The 20,708-nt window shown below is 34.0% G+C and overlaps 1 protein-coding gene across 2 annotated transcripts in view; it reads right to left on the bottom strand.

The window, feature by feature from the left end:
- The window catches only part of LOC126831780 (integrin alpha-PS1), a 47,092-nt gene that overhangs the window by 14,558 nt on the left and 11,826 nt on the right, over positions 1-20,708 (bottom strand). For both annotated transcript variants that reach the window (XM_050562421.2, XM_050562422.2), the window contains exons 2-15: positions 11,559-11,686; positions 10,955-11,040; positions 9,944-10,114; positions 9,406-9,451; positions 8,584-8,715; positions 7,121-7,334; positions 6,325-6,412; positions 5,951-6,089; positions 4,711-4,799; positions 3,740-4,032; positions 3,244-3,442; positions 2,145-2,318; positions 1,602-1,681; positions 606-771 (exon numbers count right to left, since the gene is read on the bottom strand). In XM_050562421.2, coding sequence (XP_050418378.2) covers positions 606-771; positions 1,602-1,681; positions 2,145-2,318; positions 3,244-3,442; positions 3,740-4,032; positions 4,711-4,799; positions 5,951-6,089; positions 6,325-6,412; positions 7,121-7,334; positions 8,584-8,715; positions 9,406-9,451; positions 9,944-10,114; positions 10,955-11,040; positions 11,559-11,686 — 2,005 coding nt within the window. The remainder of the gene's footprint in view (positions 1-605; positions 772-1,601; positions 1,682-2,144; positions 2,319-3,243; positions 3,443-3,739; positions 4,033-4,710; positions 4,800-5,950; positions 6,090-6,324; positions 6,413-7,120; positions 7,335-8,583; positions 8,716-9,405; positions 9,452-9,943; positions 10,115-10,954; positions 11,041-11,558; positions 11,687-20,708) is intronic.

Below are 20,708 nucleotides of genomic sequence, written 5' to 3'. Positions count from 1 at the left end.
TAACAAAAAGAGGTAGTATTTAAAAACTAAACTGACTGGGTAAGGAAATCAATAGTAAAATAAATCAATGTCACAAAATATGACAATACCCCTTTAAAACAATTATCTCATATCATTTGAATTATTTACAGTTCAAATGTTGTTTACAGTAATAGAGGCGGACTATGACTAAAGTCAGTCATTTTGACAAGCAACTCTTTAAGGGTAAAGATATTATCCATTGTCCAGTTGGCACAAGAAAATTTACTTCATTGTCGTTCTTCGTGGGACAAATGAAATGAAATGAAATGGGGTTTAACGTCCTACTGTTCTGCTTAGACCATTAAGCAATATCCCCCCACACCCCACTGGGATAAAACAGGACACAAGTAATAAATGCAGGTAAAAACAAATATCCACTTTTTCTTGACATACTTCAGTGAAAACCCAATGTGAATTGTTCCAGATTCTGAATATGTTCAGTTTTCTTTCCGAAGCATTTTCAAATGTGAATGTAGATTACAATAGTTGCGTGTCAACTACATGTTCATTAAATCAAATCCGCATACAAAAAACAAGATAACTGTGATAGAAATAAATCCGGAAAGAAAATCTAGACAACTTACAGTTGTGGTTGTATTTTTAACCTCTGTTCTTCGATATCGTAGACTTTCTGGTTTCGTAATAAATAGTCTAGTAAAATATGCAGCTTCACCAATATTTATAACACTGATATCCAAATCAATAAAACTTAGTTCTCCCATACTTAATACATAATTACCATCTTTATCTCTGTAATATCAAAATATTAAATGTACTAACATAGGTTGTCAAACAACACAACATAGTTACTAGAATATAACATGTTTCAAGAAAGGAGTCCACACACTTGAATATTGAAATTAATGTGACCCTTTGTGTCCTATTTTTTACTGCCTTCTATTATTAGATATTTACATGATGTTACCAATGGTTAGCCGTTAATCATGTTATTGTTTTGAGGAGTGTTAAATTTAGGCTGACATATGGATCAGCCGAATTGTGTATCAATGTTAATGTGACTGTTCATGGATGGACAATGAAATTCTCCTGTTGAGCAAGTAACCGTTTATTTTCTAAAGGTTACATGCACAAAAGGACAATTGTGGCAAGGCAGGATCAAGGCTATAACAGCTGAACAATTTGGTAAAATGTCCTCATCAGACGTGAACCGGACTGTGGATTAATTAGAGTAGTCATAACACTTTGTATCTGTTACTTAAACAATTCTTTGTAATCTAAAATTTGCCTAAATCTTGTTACCCTCTAGAAACACCAGTCACAGTCGACTCCATCACCTAAGTTCAAATTGTCTTTGACAAGGACAAATATTAGTCTTCACAAATAACATCCATTATCAATAGTCACATTTATCAGGTTACACAATGAAAAAATGGTGGCAGGCACTCTAAAATGGTGATCCATTTCGTAACAGCTCAATATTTTGGACTAAAACTATTAGGCAATGTAAACAGGCTATTTCTTCACATATGGGCATTTAGTTTACATACTTCAAGAACGATTTCTCAGATCCAATGAAAATTGTGACATCATCTTTAATACAGTTGACTAGTTTAACTTACTTTGGTAATCCTAGTTTAGCATTAAACTGTAAATTACTATCACACTTGTTATCATCACCACATTCTTTTACAAAATCAACCTATAAACAATCACAAATAATCAGTACATTTCTTTTATAATTACTTAACATTGGAAACTCAGAACATATGTTTAAATAGGCCAAATATAGGAGAGGGGCATATTATGACAAATAATAGGCAAGGGATTGGATATAGAAAGGATTTTAATCATACCAGACAATAATATAGCACAATTGTAGTTAAAAGAACAATAAATGTATCTATGTCTAATACCAGCAAGGCCAGAATTGTCTTGACAAAGGATGAATTTGAATCTGAAATTGTCTTCATGCCATCAATGGCTCTTACAGGGGTTTAATAGTGATTCTTGCAATATTACATGGGTCAAGTGCTTGCCATATTAGTTTTAAAATAGACATAGTCGTTTTTTGACAATTCATCTTCGAGTGATCATGAAGCAACAGATTATTCATTGCTCACGTCAAACAAAGTTTAATAAAACAAATTATTGATAATACATACAGTTGCTGTCATTGTTACAGCTTCAGAATCTTTATCAATGGCGTCTGTAGCTAGGATTGGATATTCGTTAACATCTAGAGGTTCGTCGCCAGGTGTAGGTTTAGTATAAGGTACATCATCTAAACTATACTGTATTGTTAACTCTAATGGATTTAACTTATCGGCAAAATTATCCTGAAAATCAAATGATAGAAATTTTTATTCTTAATGGATATCCTTTACCAAACCCAACATTTTTGTATATAAAATTTCCATACAATTTCACCAATCTTATGTTTATAAAGCACGAAAACTTTGCATATTAAATTTATATTTCATGTTTTTTATTTATGGTAGGGTATCATGAATGCTTGTGTCTATACCACTTTGTCAGCATGGGGTACACAAAATATTATTGGCTTATAATAATAATTTATTAATGAAATGAGCTCATTTGTCTATTTAAATAGCTTTTATTATCGAAATTTCTTACTTGGTTAAAGACAAATAAAGAGCTAAATTGCCCGTAGCAATATCATTGTAGTAGACGTATTACCATGCGCTCTATAGAAAACACACTGACCTATGCAACTCTATAACACCAATCAAGAGATTACATGGCTTCTATACATGTGCATTATTCCCAACAGGCCGTAAAATCTTATAGTTACATAGCAGAGGTCGATAGTAGCATTGTCTTTTTTCAAAAATGCGCTATTTTTCTGGCGTGCAAACAGACCGATGTGTCAGATCTGGTTTCGGTCATTTTCCAAAGCCCTTGGTATCAAGCGGCATATACGCTCGGCATGGAACCCATGCTAGAGATGCTGTATTGTATCTCCTGAGACTGGATAATCTAATGTTTTCAGCCACCTATAAACCATCATTTCCAACTCATACCCGCCATTAACAGTGAGCTACAAACTGGAATAACTACAAGGTTAAACAATCCACACAATGTAAATTCGTAAGACATTGCATGAGTAACAAATCTAGGATGTCACAGGTTAGTTTGGGGTTTTAAGCCACCAGTCAATTTGCCAAATCAAAGTTTATTTGGGCTTGTGTATTAGAAATTAAAGCCAAACATTGCTCTTTGTTTTAGAAATAACTTCAATACCTTAAGATAAGCTATTTCTTTTTCACAGACTTCTTTACTTGGTGTACCATCTAAACCCTGTCTGCGTAAAGTCATACGACGTTTAATAATCCTATTGTTAGTATCAGGTATCGAGTTCTTTAAATCTAAACGATTAATTAGTACTCCTCGATTCTTCTCAGCTTCAATATGGTAATTTATCTTTGGACGGTTTTGAAAACTGAAAATAAAATTAACAGTTAGAGAGTCTGGAGAGAAGAGAGTTTAATGTCAAACTGACACGAAACAAAAAACTTTGGCAATACCATCTGTACATTTTTGTGACTTGGAAATATGTTTATCCGGAGAAAACCCATACGTTAGGCAGACAAATCTATCTATACCCCTTCCAACTTCACCCTTAATCCTGAAGTTTGATCTGATGTTTCTGATATAATTTGTATCATCTTGAAACTAAAAAATATCCAAACAACTCTTCATTTCTCATATTGTAAAGTGAAAATTTTAATTACCGTACCTTTCTGCTGGTTCAGCTGTAAATTGTAAACATATCTCAATTTGAATACAGTGGCGTTGTACCCCATCGTAAGAACAATTTGGAGTATCTTCTAAATTAATCATTTCTGGTGTTAAGGTCACTCTCTTCATTAGATTTATGATTGGACGTGTTCTGATCAGCGCAACTTGACCAACTTCAAATGACCCCACCAAAAGGTCAGGATAGCCATTTTTATCCAGGTCAAGGCCACCGGACAAAGAATAACCAAATGATTTCAAACCAGTTGTTGATAAATCTTCAGCTGTAAGTCTCTATATATATATATGAAACAAAATGGTAAAATAAAATGAAAGAGCATTCAAAGCCAAGAGATAATACATCAATGTCAACAAAATATACACATGCTCAATTAAAACTGATTCACTATTTCTTCTCAAAACTCTAGGCAAATGGGCGCCTAGAACAATGTACTGAGAGTTTTTTCCACAATATATGCCTACACGTCAATGTGGGCATATAAAATCTGAAATATTTATACTTTAAAATATCAAAGTAAAATGACAATAATCAAAGGCAATAACTGTTCAATTTGATAAACTTATTCTAAATGATGATGACTTTTTTTGTTAAAAAAATTTCATGATTTTTCTTTAACTAATCTACATGTAAACATTTTTGGCACAAGAGCATATACAAATCAACCGACAGAGCTGAGGGCAATATATAATCTAATTTCAAAATGGGCATACAAAAAACTTATAGGGTGCATGTAAAACACAAAATAAAATAAACATTTCTAACATAAGCGTTTGTGAACCGATCATCAACAGAAGAGACTATTAGGATCACCTGTTTGTCCGCCATAAGTTCTATTTTTTTGAAAGATTGGAAGAATGATACTTGATCAATCATAATCGTTTATAACTGTATCTTAGCTATAAAACATGGCATAAAACAAGTTTTTATTATTTATCAGAATATTGACCAACCTGAGCATAATTAGTTATCTTCCCCTCTTTGTTACCATGGTAAATATAAACAGTCCCATTACCTTCATATGGAGCACCAACAGCAAAATCTATAAAAGTTTAATAAAATATCAAACTATTATGTTAAGAATTTAAAACTTTTGGGGCGAGCATTTGATCTCAAGTCATCATAGATTTCTCTAATGACTCTAATATTAAATCTCTTCTCTTCTTTTCCCCAATGCCTTCAACCATACATGGAGCAATGTGTATGAGGTTCACCATGTAAATCCATCGCCTCTGTTATCATTCCTCCTAAACATTAACGCAGTGGTCAAAATTCACGACGGCACCCGCGGCAATTGCCGTAGTATTTAGTGAATTTGCCGTAGAAAATAAATTATGACTACGGCATCTTTAGCCGTGGTAATTCATTTAAGAATATCACGACGGCAATTTGCTGATGTTGACACTGAAATCGCCGTTGTATACCTGCGTAATCCACGGCATAATGGAAAGTAGGAATTTATTGTTTTGTCTCTTTCTCGAGTTCTCGTGACTGCATTTTCTATCGAGTTAGATCTCGAACCACAGCTAAAAATAGATTGGTGCACGAATCTTTGTGTCGCTGAGCCAAAGCAGATTCGTGGGCCTTCTGATTTCAAAGAAATAAAACGGATTCATACATGTATTATGCTATTCATCTGGACTGCGGTGTACATAAAGCCCTAAACAATTTAAGGGTGTTTGTGGTGACCGAATTCTGGACTAATTATGTAATAATGATGATGTGTCTGAATAGACATTATGAACGAAAACATTAAAACGTTTATAGTTTACGTGCATTTATTATTCATAACCTTTATCAAAGTTTTCCAGTTTAAAAAATGCGATAGTGACGAAAGTAAATTAAAAGCTTTGCCTTAGTGTGCATAAAAACTGCCGTTGTGAAGAAGGAATTACTGTGGCATTTTTTGAAAAAAATGCCTTCGTTCCAATTTCCCGAATTTAGACCCCTGTTAACGGTAACCTGTGACGATACATATATTGATAGAACTCCTTCTGCTTCAAAATAGGTACATCACATACATCTAAGCTTAACGAGGAGCTTGTGTTTGCGATAAACTCTTTATTTTTTTTCTCTTTAGGATAAAAGCAGGCTCAGTCTAATGTGAAGCCAAATTATTCAGTATTAAGAGTTATTTCCCTTAATCCATTTAGAACTGTTATAGGAGAATCTGTGAGCAATTTAATATAGTACCTTGAAATCCATCGATATTTATATCACCAAGACGAGTAAAACTGAGACCAAATCTAGCATGTTCACACTGTAGTAGCTTACATTCAGCATCATTCATATTTCGACTCAATATTTCAGTAGGCGTCTGTAGATTGTTGATCTAAGCAAAAATAAAACAACGGGGATTAGATTTAAATCTAACTAAATTAAACTTTTAATATGATGTCATAATGTTAACATGACGTCCTAACTTTTGGTGAAAAACACTACTAGGGTTTGTTCTTTCTCAGTGCAATTCATCAGCAACTATTGAAACTGATATAACACTAATCTAATGGTTACCTAATCTGCATGAAGTCATCCCATGCTTAGTTAACAAATACGTAACAACTCACCATACTTCCTCCACCAAGATAGATATAAATAGCTCCTCCTACATTTTTACTGTGATAAAATGGTGCTCCAACTATTAAATCATCATACCTGTTAAAAAAAAACAATGAATGAAAAATTGAAATTTGAAGTTATTTTTTCCCAAACTACTTTCTGCTCTAAGATTATCAAGATTCAGGAAAAACCTTGCTTTATTCATTTCATATAATACAGTAAATAAATAATGGCCCCAAGGGTGATTGTGTGCTTATATAGTTGTATTTCTGTCCATTCTTCTAGAAATTCAAACCATCAAGAAATCTGTGTCCACATTTTTCCCCACCAGACATTGTTATATTCATTCAGTGCTAATAGCCATATTCTTTGTTTTCAATTGACCTCAATGGTTCAGGTAAAAGTAGTTACTGAATTCAATATCCATTTACTTGATCTTATGAATAGATATTTATTCATTGGGCCTCAATCGATATCGACAGGGTTTACCCTAGAGGTCCACTTGCAAGAAAACTGTTACTCCTAATTTGGATGCTTGTATGGATATTTTTTCACGATGCCAAAACAGATATTTTTTCACGATGCCAAAACAGATAATTTTTCACTTAACCTGGTTTGAATATTTGTTCCTTGCCTACAACTTTGATTATTTTATCATAGAATTTCATTGGGTATCAAGGTATATACTTATTTGTTCTCACGTATAAATACTTTTCCACTGGGTATCAGTATGGATATTTGTTCACTTTTTTCACTGAATCTGGATACTGCTATACAAATTTTTCATCTGAGCTACATACTTACTTGTCATTATTTATGTCTACAGATAAAAGAGAATAACCAAACGCTGCAAAATTTTTCGTTCCTTTAAGTTTCTGGTTTTCAGCATATCTTAAACTGCCATCTGCTGTACTCTTGGTAAAGAAGATTACCTCCCCTGTTTGTAGAGATCGTGGAGCACCAGATACATAATATCTTTCTTTAGTTTGATCAAATATTCCAGAAGTTACTGAATAACCTAAAATTAAACCAATATTAGTCAAACATAATAAAATAGAATATGCTTTAATGTCTCGATTACCTATATATCCCTTTCAGATGAAGATATCAAGTCTAGCTTAGGCCATACAAAACAATATTCTGGTTGTCAGACAATCCTTCTTAAATCTATGATGAGGGTGGGAGTGAGGGAGGTTTTTGTTTTCGTGTTTTTATTTTGTCACTTCTGAGGTAAATGACTTCAGTTCTTATAAACATTACAAGGCACTACATTTATCTCCTTACTTTGTTTAATGTATGACTATCCAGCATCATTTATGATTGTCAGTAACATTTATGATTTGCATTCTTGCATATTTGCCTACATTTCCAAAATTTTTTATATGCTTACTTCCCGTAACCCAGGGAAACTACTAACATGCAGTAATATGGCTCTTTATGAGTGACACAGGAGTATTTGAGAACCAGATTATTTTTTATTTGGTCTTAACTTTTGATGCAAAGCTGAGGTACATGTAGTTTTGGAGGTACACTAAAAAATTGTAATCTTAACGTTATTGCACAAATGGGTATGCCTAATTCTTTTCTCACATATTTGCATTTCATCACATAATCCTTAGCAATGGAACAGATGATCGTAATATAACACAACACAGTTCTATGGATAATAATCACTACATTATATTATACTGTGAGTGCAGTGGCTAAGTGGGTAAGATGCTGGCTTGCTAGCCTGGAGGTCGGGTGTTCGATCCCTGCATTGGCCGAGAAAGTTCATACCGATTTTCCGGCGTGGTTCCCCTTGTCAGTGATGCAGGACGGAGGGCCTGACAAAGATAGCTGTCTAGTCGTTCGGATGGGACGAAAAACCGAGGTCCCATGTACACATTGACGTGCACGTAAAAGATCCCTTGACAGTTGGAATTTGATATAAGAGTAGGCCATAGTGCCGCTGTCTGGGCAAAATTTCCTTCAGCACACTGTATCGCGTATGCCTGTCTTCATTAGCCCAGTTCGCAGCAGAACCAAAGGACATTAAACCCCATTTCATTTCATTTCAGATTTTTTTTTATGTGAGAGAACTGGTTTGTGGGTCATTTTCGCAAACATCATTCTTACATCTTGTCGTCAAAACAGCAAGATGAAAGTATATCTCTCAATCAAGATTTAAAATTATCCATTGATAAAAGTGCTCCATTTTCATTGAATCTCAATTTATACAGTATAATTCTGTTAGTTAATATGATAAATATGATAATTAACTATACCTAGATAAGCATATTTATCTACAGGTGGAGCTTGGGTATTACTTTCTGAACCTTCTTCTACTGGTATAGGTGATTTATACCAATTCTTGTCAACACCCAGTTCCTCACTGATATTTGATCGAAATACAACACCTACAAATATAAAACACATTATAACCCATTACCATCACCCCAGCCCTGATTATCATAACATTGAAGTTCAGATACCTTTGTTAAAATCTCAAAGGGCTAATCATCATTTAACATGTTTACAAGTAAAGTCTATAAAATTACACAAGACGATCTGAATAATAGTAATCTTCTTCTCATGCTGAAACTGTGTTCCAGCAAAACAATAATTTGATCCTAGATGGAATTCTTGGATGGAGTGAAATGTAAAATGGCTTTTTTTTAATTAGCCCTTCTTATTGTCATAAACAATCCAGGCCATCTTGTGACCTATACACCACAATACCACACTATGTCAGGTGTAGTGTTAGAAAACATAGCGCTGCCAGGCAATGCATACAGGCCAACACCACCAACATAATACATGTAAATAGTGGTGTTCTAGAGCAAAAACTACTCAATAAATTGATGGGAAAGTCAGAATTTGATAAGGTTCCTCCACAGGCCTAAACGAATAATGATAGAATTCCTCCCGAGGCCTGAACAAACAATCCAAGCAAGTTTGATAAAACAAATATTACATGTAAAACATTTACAAGGTTTGTGGGTGTATACAAATTCTGTAATTCTTCCTAAACAATAACTATTGAACTGAAAGGTGCTCATTCATATGTTGTAAAAGATTATAAAATTTATCATTGATAAAATACACACCTCTCCAATATGTTGACCCAGGGGCACCAATAACTAAACCATCATCCTATAATAATAAAAATAATACATGTCATTAGTTTCTATTGTTTATAAGATATAATACAGCTATCATTACAGATTGAGAGTAACCTGTTCTATTGTCATAATAAAACAATTCTACAAATAGCCTGCACATATTTCATCTTTATATATGTCATACATGTAGTTTATACTGAATACAAAATAGCAGAAATCAAACAAAGGGTGCATCTATGGTTATTGGTGTCACTAAATTACATCTGGGATACATGAATCTCTCATATTTCTTTAATGAAACAAATCAACTATTTGAATGCTGGTTTTAAAATTTTCATGATCAATAGAAATAAATCTGTGTAAAATAAATGTGAGGCTTTTATTTCGATAAGCTTCCTTCTTAGTTTAAAATAAGAGGCAATGAGAGTATACTCTCATGAAATACACACATACCCCAAAATTCTAGCTAAAATGGACATTATATTAGGGTAAATTCAAGCATAGAATTAATATGAATGAATACCTCAGTCAACAGACTACTGAGACCAGACTGACATAATCCAAATTGTTCATGATCATGGCTGTCTGGGCGTCCCATACACGGTCGCCATGGAGCTTGATAATCAAGACCTTGATATAACGTATAACATACACCAATACCATTCTCTTTTCTACGGTACCGATGACCACATGTCTGCAAATAAACAAAATATTTAAAAATTAACACTGAATAGAGCTATGACAATAGAATTAAACATAATCCATCAATAGTCATGTCAGCAAGATAATTACAAACTTCTACATTCACCAGTCATGCCGGCAAGGTAATTCTACATTCACCAGTCGTGCAGGAAAGGTAATTACAATACAAACTTCTACATTCATCAGTCATGCCGGCAAGGTAATTATAAATTTCTACATTCACCAGTCGTGCTGACAAGGTAATTACAAACTTCAACCAGTCACACCTTGGTGATGGTGTTCAACAGTACAAGTGTAATTGGGGTACAGGTACATGCTCCACTCCCCCAGAATATTTTTAATTCTGTGAATTCTGAATCTCAGACACATGGTAAGCTTCAATAAACATGAAATAAGACATTTAATGACTTTATTTATCTTTTGTTTTATTTAAAATACAGATGTGACGTCGTCCTTTTATGTTGGCGTACCATTATTTCCAATACTGGTACGGCAACTTGCCAATCGTACATTATCTATACTAGATGAAATATTGGACTCGCGTGACTTATTTCATTGAAAAGCATGTGCGGGACTGTGTCTGTATTTTAAGTTGTTTAATGGTCTCGAGCTAAAGACATTGCGTAATATATTGAAACAACACTTGGCTAATGCCTCGTGCAGTATCAATATATTACTTAATGTCTCGCTCTTGACCATTAAACCATATATAATTTAGAATTGGTGTGTTTGGTTCCCCATCTGTGTAGGGCCTATCACAAGTTCAATCTTTCTGTTTTATTCAACAGTCTGTAGATATGAAGAAGATATAATATGTTAAATGTAAACTTACTAAAATTTTTTTGCCAGCCCCCTGACTTTGCAGAACTACCCCTAACCATTGGTCTTCCATCTCTTCCACATCACTAGGTGGGACATCTGCAAACATGTTTTTTTAATTTAAAGGCTTGGTTGGACTGTTACTGTTCATTTACATGTATAGATAACAATTAGAAGAAATAACAGTAACCAAATATGCAGGATAAACATGCTGCTTGGAAAACAAACTTCACAAACACTTTTTTTGCGGACAATCTAAACATATCATCATGAAACCATCAATTTCAGAAATATCCATGGGCATATTACGAATGACAACCTTTGACCTCTTTATCAAATATACATGTATTTGTCAAAAATGCCCAATGACATCACTGGATTTCTTTTGTTATATATGTACTAATCACTCTCAGTCTAAAACTTTATTTTTACTTCTTATAAGAAATATGATACAGTACTTCCAGTTATAAATAAGTTTGGCAAGTCTTGATTTGCAGAACCCAAATTCCTATTTCAAGTTATCGGAACAAAATGAACCTTTTTCTCTAGAAAGAAAGACGTAAGTTTTAGGTACATGTTAATTAGGACTAGGAGTTAATAGATTTACATGTACATACTGAAAGGCTCTGCCGATTGTCTTTGACAGTCATTCTCAAAAGTTGTTCCTGAAGGGCACTTAAATATGGCGCCACCACGTTTGACATTAATTTCTGGTACATCAGCTTTTGGTGCTCCCACTAATAATCTGAAAATATAAACATAACTATATGCATTGGCAAAAAATTTAACAATTTAAGATAGGACAGTGATTATGTATTTCATAGTGGCCAGATTTCAAAACTTTCAGGACACAGTTATGTTTTAAAACGTTGTTTTTTTATAGCTTTTACATTTACATAACAATAAAAGTCTAACAAGTTTGCCTTAATTGATCTGAAAAGATTCTTTGGTTTGGGCCAAAAAAAATCTGCAACAAAACAATTTCAGTAGATTTGGTAGATATATAGAGGATATTTGTCCTTTTAGAGTGAATAACATATTTTATTTCATCGAGAAGCAAGAAAACTTAGAGATGAAATAAAATATGTTATTCACGACAAAGCGACAAATGTTCTATTTATTTTATGATTTTACAATCATTTTAGGTAAAAACAACATGGACTACTTTGCCAGTGGAATAACACTTTTATTTCACTGATAAAACGCGGTATTCCACTACTGATCATAAAATAAACATGTATATTGCACGTATAACACAAGTAATGCTCATTGCGCCTTTTCTCTCATAATGTGTTAACATGGTGAAGAGACATACAGAAGATGCCAGTTTCTTCTTGCATTTTTACATCAGAGAGCAATAAAACAGTAAAAATGATTGTGGATCTTCAAAAGAATTAGGTTAATTAAGAATATGATAACACCATTAACCCCAGAAACAATTGAAGTAGATAAAGCTGGCGACCAACAATAGTGTAACTTATTACCATGAAACAATCAAATTAACTAAAAACAACAAGGTAAATTGTGTTTTCAAAGCAAGTGGGAGTCAGAAAGTATTAAGTATTTGACCGAGTCAATATTGATACAAGCTACCATTAAGTGGTCATGTATTTTGTATAGTCTAGTTTTGGCTGCTGATAGAAGTCCATTATATTGATTACTGGTAACCCTTGACTTGAATAGACTTTATTCATCAGGTCTTATAATATTCTACTCTTCCTGATAATTTGAGTAGCCTATTCATTTGGTTCATTACAAAGAGAGATGAACAACCAATAGGAACATAGTGAAGTGTGGCTACTACCCATACATTGCATTTAGAACATCTATAATTCCTTATTTCTTCAGATCAAGACCTACAAGATACATGTACAATGTATATATCACATGTATATGTAGGTGTATCAGTAAACGATGAATCTCTTATATCTCACTAGCAGGATACCCGGCTTCGCTCGGGGGTCATAACTCTGAAACCAGAAGTGGTAGACTAACGCCACCTGGTCTATGTTACTCCCCGGTCCGAGCTACCCCTATACCCCAAATTTCAGACTCGGGGCAGACCTAGTGTAGCCGCCAACCCCGAACAGACCGGCTTCGCTCAGGGGTCATAACTCCGAAACCGGAAGTGGTAGACTAACGCCACCTGGCCTCTGTTACTCCCCGGTCCGAGCTTCCCCTATACCCCAAATTTCAGACTCGGGGCAGACATAGTGTAGCCGCCAACCCGAACAGACAGGCTTCGCTCGGGGGTCATAACTCCAAAACCGGAAGTGGTAGACTAACGCCACCTGGCCTATGTTACTCCCCGGTCCGAGTTACCCCTATACCCCAAATTTCAGACTCGGAGCAGACCTAGTGTAGCCGCCAACCCCGAACAGACAGACTTCGTCCGGGGGTCATAACTCCGAAACCGGAAGTGGTAGACTAACGCCACCTGGTCTATGTTACTCCCCGGTCCGAGCTACCCCTATACCATACCCCAAATTTCCAGACTCGGGGCAGACCTAGTGTAGCCGCCAACCCCGAACAGACAGACAGACAGACAGACAAACGACAGTCACAAATATATATATAGATTATATTTTCAGAACAAGGTCATAACTTTTCTAAACATTTGAAATGAAATTAACTATGTCTCTTTAACAGTTGCTTTGGTTATATCTAAACAAACATTTACATGTACCAGTAATTGATTTGGTAGAAAGCGCTGACAAAGACAGTTGAGATCCCCCTTTTCTACATATACACCTAACCCAAACTACATGTTTTACATGTAACTATGTGTACATTCAATACCTCAATGTACAATTTTATAGATATTCAATTTTTCCAGCCTGGTTACCCCTTATCAATGGAGCAGGACGGAGAGGGTCTGGCAAAAAACAGTGGCTAGTCCTTGAGATGGAACAAAAACACAAGGTCCGACAAGACCGAGACAAAACGTAAATACAAGTATAGCACAGTTGGACAGGGCACAGTACATCTTTATACTGTAATAATACATGTACATCTCTACATGAATAATATTTAAAAAATTCATGGGTCTATTAAAACTATCAGTTCCTGTTCAGATACAATGTAACTCATACAGTATACCAATTAACAACAGACAATTACACGCTTGCTTATCAAACAAACAGGAATGAATAGAATAGAAATTCCCAATCTAAACATAAAAGAATAACAAATATCCCTTGAGACAGATGTTTAAACAACTACAAAGTCTTTTACAGATAGAAATCAGGTGATGATACACAGTCTATAACTGTGTCCTTTTCAGGATGTAACAACTCATTATTCCTGTATATTAACAGAAGAGATTATGCATGTAGTGTACAATGTATAAAAGTGTTCTTGTAGATCTATTAGTGATTAAAATATTCAAACATTCATAAATCTATTGATTGTAGTATATACAGTAATATTTTAGGCTGATCCACATCTATGAAACCACAGAAACCTTGTAATAATTACTGTCCTCACAGTCACCTATATAAAGGACGCGCAATGTCATACATGCATATATGTGTATGTTGGCATTTGTTCCTAGTAGAGTTAAGTTTTTACATTGACATACCCAGTTCCCTGCCTTTACAATTAAGTCTTTGGATAAAAAATATCTTGCTAATCTGAGGTAACAAAATTCATAAAAAAATAGACCGGCTGGTAAAATATTGAAGTTAAAGCCCTGAACTAAAGGATACAAATGTATATTGTTGATGAACAAACTACTGTCTCTTGAAACTGTTCAACCAAGAACACATATCATAGCCAACAATAAGAGTGTCCACTATGTTATTTATAGAGTAGTCCTGTCTATAAAATGTATGTCACTACAAGACTAGTTAAATACTGCCCACTACAAGTATACAATAGGTATTATTATACCAGATATAGTAACAGGTAGAACCTGTTATTATAACCACTATATAACAGTAAAAGGTGTTAAATATCTTACATGGGTACATTAAAACACTCAGATTTAAAGAGAAAGTTTGAGAGTGGCAAACACAAGGTGAGAATAGCTTAAACACCTCTTTAGCAATCCTGGAAATTAGGCACCTGTCAGAGATAAGTCAGGTACCAAATCTGGCGGTATAAGACAAAGTACCCGTCTGGTGCTCTGTCCAACAAAGATTAGTTCAATTGATGCCAGGTACATCATTATTTCCATGCCTGCTCTTAAGGTACATGTTGTACATGAAAGACAAACTTGTGATATAATCATGTGGAAGACAGAAGCTACAATGTATTATAGAGAGAAACAATACATATATATATATATATCTGTACAAGTAATAGACCTATTTACATGTACCAGTACTTGATCTACAGCATTCTAGACCTTTTACTATACTCCACCCCCCACCCTCCCTCTTTATCAATCAAAGATCATACATGTACACGTACAGTGTATCTCAACCAAAAAAAGGTACGATGAGGGTTGATTTAATTCATGGTTTAAAGTGACCGCTCAAATAATTAAAATACTAGTATCATTATTCATAATCTCATATATTCAGATTTTAACAACTGTAACTCCAGACTTTAACTTGTTCCGCATGAGTGAAATAATTTCAAGTAATAACCATAAATTCACTAAGGAGTACTGTGACATACAATTTAGAAAGAAAATATTTTACATACTGAAATATGTGTTTTCTTTACTTTGCGGTACATGTATACTGTTGTTTTTGTTATTGTATAGCCTGCCGATGGAAATAATGTTAGAATAAATCAAGTTAAGACATGTGGTAGTATTGTAGAATAAATCAAGTTAAACCAAGCCTGATTAATAAGATAACATCAGTCTATAGTTGACTTTATCCTTGATGTATTAATCAGATATCATATCCTTTTACAGCATCAATAAACCTGTTACAGTTAAAACATGTCTGTATATAATGTATATGCACATGTGATAAGAGAAGACTAAGGCTGTGTTCACATTCAGACTTATGTACAAATACAAATTCAATTGGTGTACACAATGAATGCAAATGCTTTAGATATAAAGAAGCAAAGTGATGTTAGACTACATGTATGTCCGCTTTACCAGATGTTTTATACTTTTTCCACCATACCAGGTATTTCAGACTCTGTCCAACTTACCAGGTGTTTTAGCCTCTGTCCACCTTACCAGATGTTTTATACTCTGTCACACTACCGGATGTTCACTACATGTACATGTCTATGCAAAGATTCCATAGACTAGACAAAGTCCATGTCCAATTTTGATCTGAAAGTTCCTAGTGTATGATAGTACTAAGACTAAGGCTGTGTTCACAATGATTTTACCAAAAGGCTGTATTCAAAATTTGTATTTCAGTCTCTCACCAACAGGCTAAGGATATAATTCAGAAACAGCAGATGAAATTGATAAATACACTGACATACTGAGAAACAGCAACCTCTAAGCTTTATAAATTTTAAGCAAGTATTGTTGACACAATTTACCCCAAGTTTGGGATCAGAAGACAACCAAATCTAAAGTGTTTTGTTTTTTTTTCACTGATATGGTTTACATGTGAAATGAAATGAAATGTGGTTTAAAGGAGCTAAATCGCTAATATTTGGGATCTAGAAATTGACACAAATGGGTCGCAACGCACATAATAATGTAATATGAATGTATATAAACTGATTTACATTCAATAGTTTCTGTTTTTACTCTAATTTCTAATGAGTTATGTTCGGCGAAATACGCCAGAAGTCTCAATCGAATTGAAATCTCTAGTGTCTGGTTATTCCAGTCTACACCGATAGTATTTATTGCGCATGCTCTTCAAATAAGAATATGATATCACTGTTTGACATGACTTGTTGAATATGCTTAGCCCGGTTTTCCGAGTTCCTTGTTACAAATGGCGCTAAAACGCATTATGGTTCACGATTCGTGTTCCAATGGTAAAGTTTTTATTTTGTTTTAAATATTAGATATCAGAAGCCCATCTTTTACCGGTAAGATCACAACATCAATGTTGATTTAAATTGACACATAATTTGAGTTTTGAATGTTGAAGATTTTGGATGATACTAAGTTAGAGACTTAGCTACTTTAATCATTATGATTTTCTGCATGAGTTTCCATATACATGTACTACTGGTAAACAGAAGTTGGGGGATTTACATACATAATGATCCCACGATGTAGGAGGCAGATATGAAGTGTTATCACTTAAGATATCTTTAACAATGAACAATATAACATCATAAATTTAACAACAATTGAATCAATCCTACTCTTTGATCTCTCCTTTAGTAATTTCATCTCAGGAAATAAATCATTTATCCGTACTGTACATCATATTCAGTTGATTTAGTTTAGTTAAAACGTATTTCATTTCATAGACATTTCATTGAACAATACAAAAGGATTAAACAAAAGTTCTAACAACTTAATTGATGAGAATATTGGATAGATACACATGTTCAATGTAAATTATCAGTCAGATATTCAAATATCAGAAAAAAAAAGAGGTACATTTTGACAATTCATATATGAAATGAAATGAAATGGGGTTTAATGTCCTACTGTTCTGCAATTCATATGTGTTTGTGAAGCTTGCTAAAAAAAAAAGCCATTGTGATTCAAGGTAGAGTATTGATCAAACCATCAAAGTTGGGTCAGGGTGTTAGTGTTTGTTTGGGGTTAAATCATGAAATATACATGTCACACAACAGACACATATCTTTACAATAACTTGGCCCAATCACTATGTACCGGTAAGACCAAACATAAAGGGGAGATGATTCTGAAATTTACCACTAATAATTTTTTCTTATGACCAAATAAAAAATCCATACAAATTTGAAAACAAAATCAGTGGGACTGATGTTCTGAATATATAAAAAATATTCGAAAACATTAAATGTGGGGTATAAAATCTTGATTCAGTTCTCAATACTTACTAGACTGGAATCTAGTCGCAAATAATTCTATGTACATGTAACAATACAATTTCCATGTACAGACTCTTTTTTTGCATGTAAAATTTATTCCTGACATTATACATGTACATTTGAAATGAAATGGGGTTTAACGTCCTACTGGGCTAATGAAGACGGGCTGACATTATACAGCTTCAAAATACAATTATCTTCAGTCAGATGAAGACATACATCAGTATAGAATTGACATAGCAATTAATTCTTTTGAATACAAAAACAGATTGTTAATACTACCGAAACACGTAATAATACAATTAAATCATTAGTCAGCCATAACTCAAATCTAATCACAAATAAACATTGATAATATTACCTGGAAACAATTACTATAACAATATAATGGATTGATTATTTCCTCTTATTCTTATATTACAGGACATTTTCACAGTTGCTCAAACCACGAGATACAAAACTCTCTAACTCAAATCAAATTTTTGTCAGTGATTTCCTTGAATTCCTCTCACTGTTTAAAGCCACAATATATTTTTATTCAAAATTTCAGTCAAATTACTTCATTTTGGGAGAAATTAGGAGTGTTTCAAGAAAAGTGTAGTCTTGATTTTCTATGATACCATTGTTACGATAATAAACAAAGTCTTGATTATCTATATTTAAATCAAATTATCAATAGGTGATCGTCTTCCTGTCTGTTCAAAATCACAACCATCTGATGGTCTAGAGAGACAATTATGGGCTTGTCATGTAAATCAATGTCTAATTAATAATTTATATAACTATTGGAACCAAAAGAAAGATCTGCAACAGGCAGATTTAGCTCTAACATACATGCACTGCATCTTTCTTTAATCCATGCTAAAAATTACTGGCTATTAAACATTTAATTAGGAAAACAAAATCTAATCATTAGTCAAACATACACATGTAATATCCTGGCTCCGTCAGATTAGAAAGAGGCCCAGCCCAAGATTTTACGGAACATTATAATAGGAATATTTTAACCATATCTAATTTACATCCTGATTGAACAGTGAACAGATCTACAATGATGGTTTACACAATATAAAAATGTTGAGTAATAAATAAAAGTATAAATGTATTCTACATGTACATGTACATCCCGATCCAGATAATGTTATAAATGTCAATTAAGAAGTTTTGACAAATGACATTTAACTTGCCTCTAGTTGGAGTTCAGAGACAAGGCAATCATTATATTAATCTATTAGAAGTCTGAAAACATACATGATATTACACTATCAACACTACTGTAAAACATGTACATGCATATTCCCCAACTATCTACATCTTCATGTATATGTACATGTAGTAAGCAAGCAAAATCAATAACTGAACACAAATTCCAAACAATTTTTGTACTGGAATGTCTGAATCTGAAGAATTTTGTAATATAGATTATCAGTGCAGATTATCAGTAAATCAAATGTTAATCAGTAAATCAAACGTTAATCAGTAAAGTGCTAATTTTCTAATGCTAAAAACAAATTGGGAAATCACTACAGAGACTTCCTTAATTTTCAAAAAAGATTGTTACAGCTTACATTTACATGTATTACCACAAGAATATTGCCATGATTCTCATCACAGGTTTTTAGAGGCGGTAGAGTAGATGTACATGTACATGTACAAATGGAAAATATGCACGTTAACTTAAAACATTAGGGTACATAAATGTATGTACATGTAAGGCAGTCCAAAATCATATTGCAATATGAAATGCAATGAAATGGGGTTTAACATCCTAGTGTTACGCTCCAACTGGGCTAATGAAGATTGGCATCTATATTACACTACAGTCCAGTGTAACATGTACTGCAATTATAATGCAATTGTGAAAACCATTTCCATGAGAGTTTATCAACCGTCAGTGAGAAAGTTTACTTTCGCCATATTGGTATCTGTCATAAAATACCAAACAAATATATATATACATGTACAAATATTCAGTATCAGTAAATATGTATAAAACCATCAAATACTTTACATGTGCATGCCATCCATTTACATGTACATGAAGTTTAATGAATAAAATAAAAGAAAGTTTGTTTCCATGTAATTTTTTTCTTTCAAACAATTCATTTTACAGAAATTGTTAGTAAAGTATTATTATTGTTACTGTTGTTCCCGAATAAATGACATTTAATTTAATCATCCCTGAGATCTGAAATTACATGTACAAGTAGATGAGGTCCCTCCCAATCCCCCACCCTATAATGACTAGAGAAAGATGAAAGTGGGTTTAAATTTTAAACACAATTGAGCAAAGAAGAGAGGATGTTTACATGTACGTGTAAGACTACAGTGTGTATAAGAAAGGCTTGTGACAGTGCCAAAACTCTTAAGTAAGCTTGACACCATCCAATACAAAGCTCTGTGTATTGCGACCGGCGTAGGGCTTGGGACTAGGAGACAGGCATTACTACAGGAAGCCGGGGAGTTACCCCTATCCCTAAGAAGAAAAGAACTAGCGACTAGGTATTGGGCCAAGATCTCGCAACTGGACGAAAGATCCCCTACTTTTGTCAGTCTACAAAAGACAAGATATTAAGAGATCCTAGAAAGAAAAGCTTCGGCCAGGGTATCAGGGAAACAATCAAGGAACTGCAACTGGGGGAGCTCGTGATAAATGAACACGACCCTCCAGCGATCGCCCCTTGGACGCTCCCTATACCGCCGGTTAATCTAGATCTACTACAGAAAACTGACAAGAAAAACAACCCCACTGCTGCACGTGCTTTCTCTCTAGAACACCTGAAAGACAACTGGCCGTCTCATGACTGGGACCATGTGTACACGGATGGCTCACACAATCCTGAAAGGGGCACCAGCTCGTT

The sequence above is a fragment of the Patella vulgata genome, chromosome 9 (genome assembly GCF_932274485.2).
Source record: "Patella vulgata chromosome 9, xgPatVulg1.2, whole genome shotgun sequence".
Lineage (NCBI taxonomy): Eukaryota > Metazoa > Mollusca > Gastropoda > Patellidae > Patella > Patella vulgata.
Note: the sequence above shows the minus strand (reverse complement) of the source record. Positions and strands in the feature narration are given on the sequence as shown.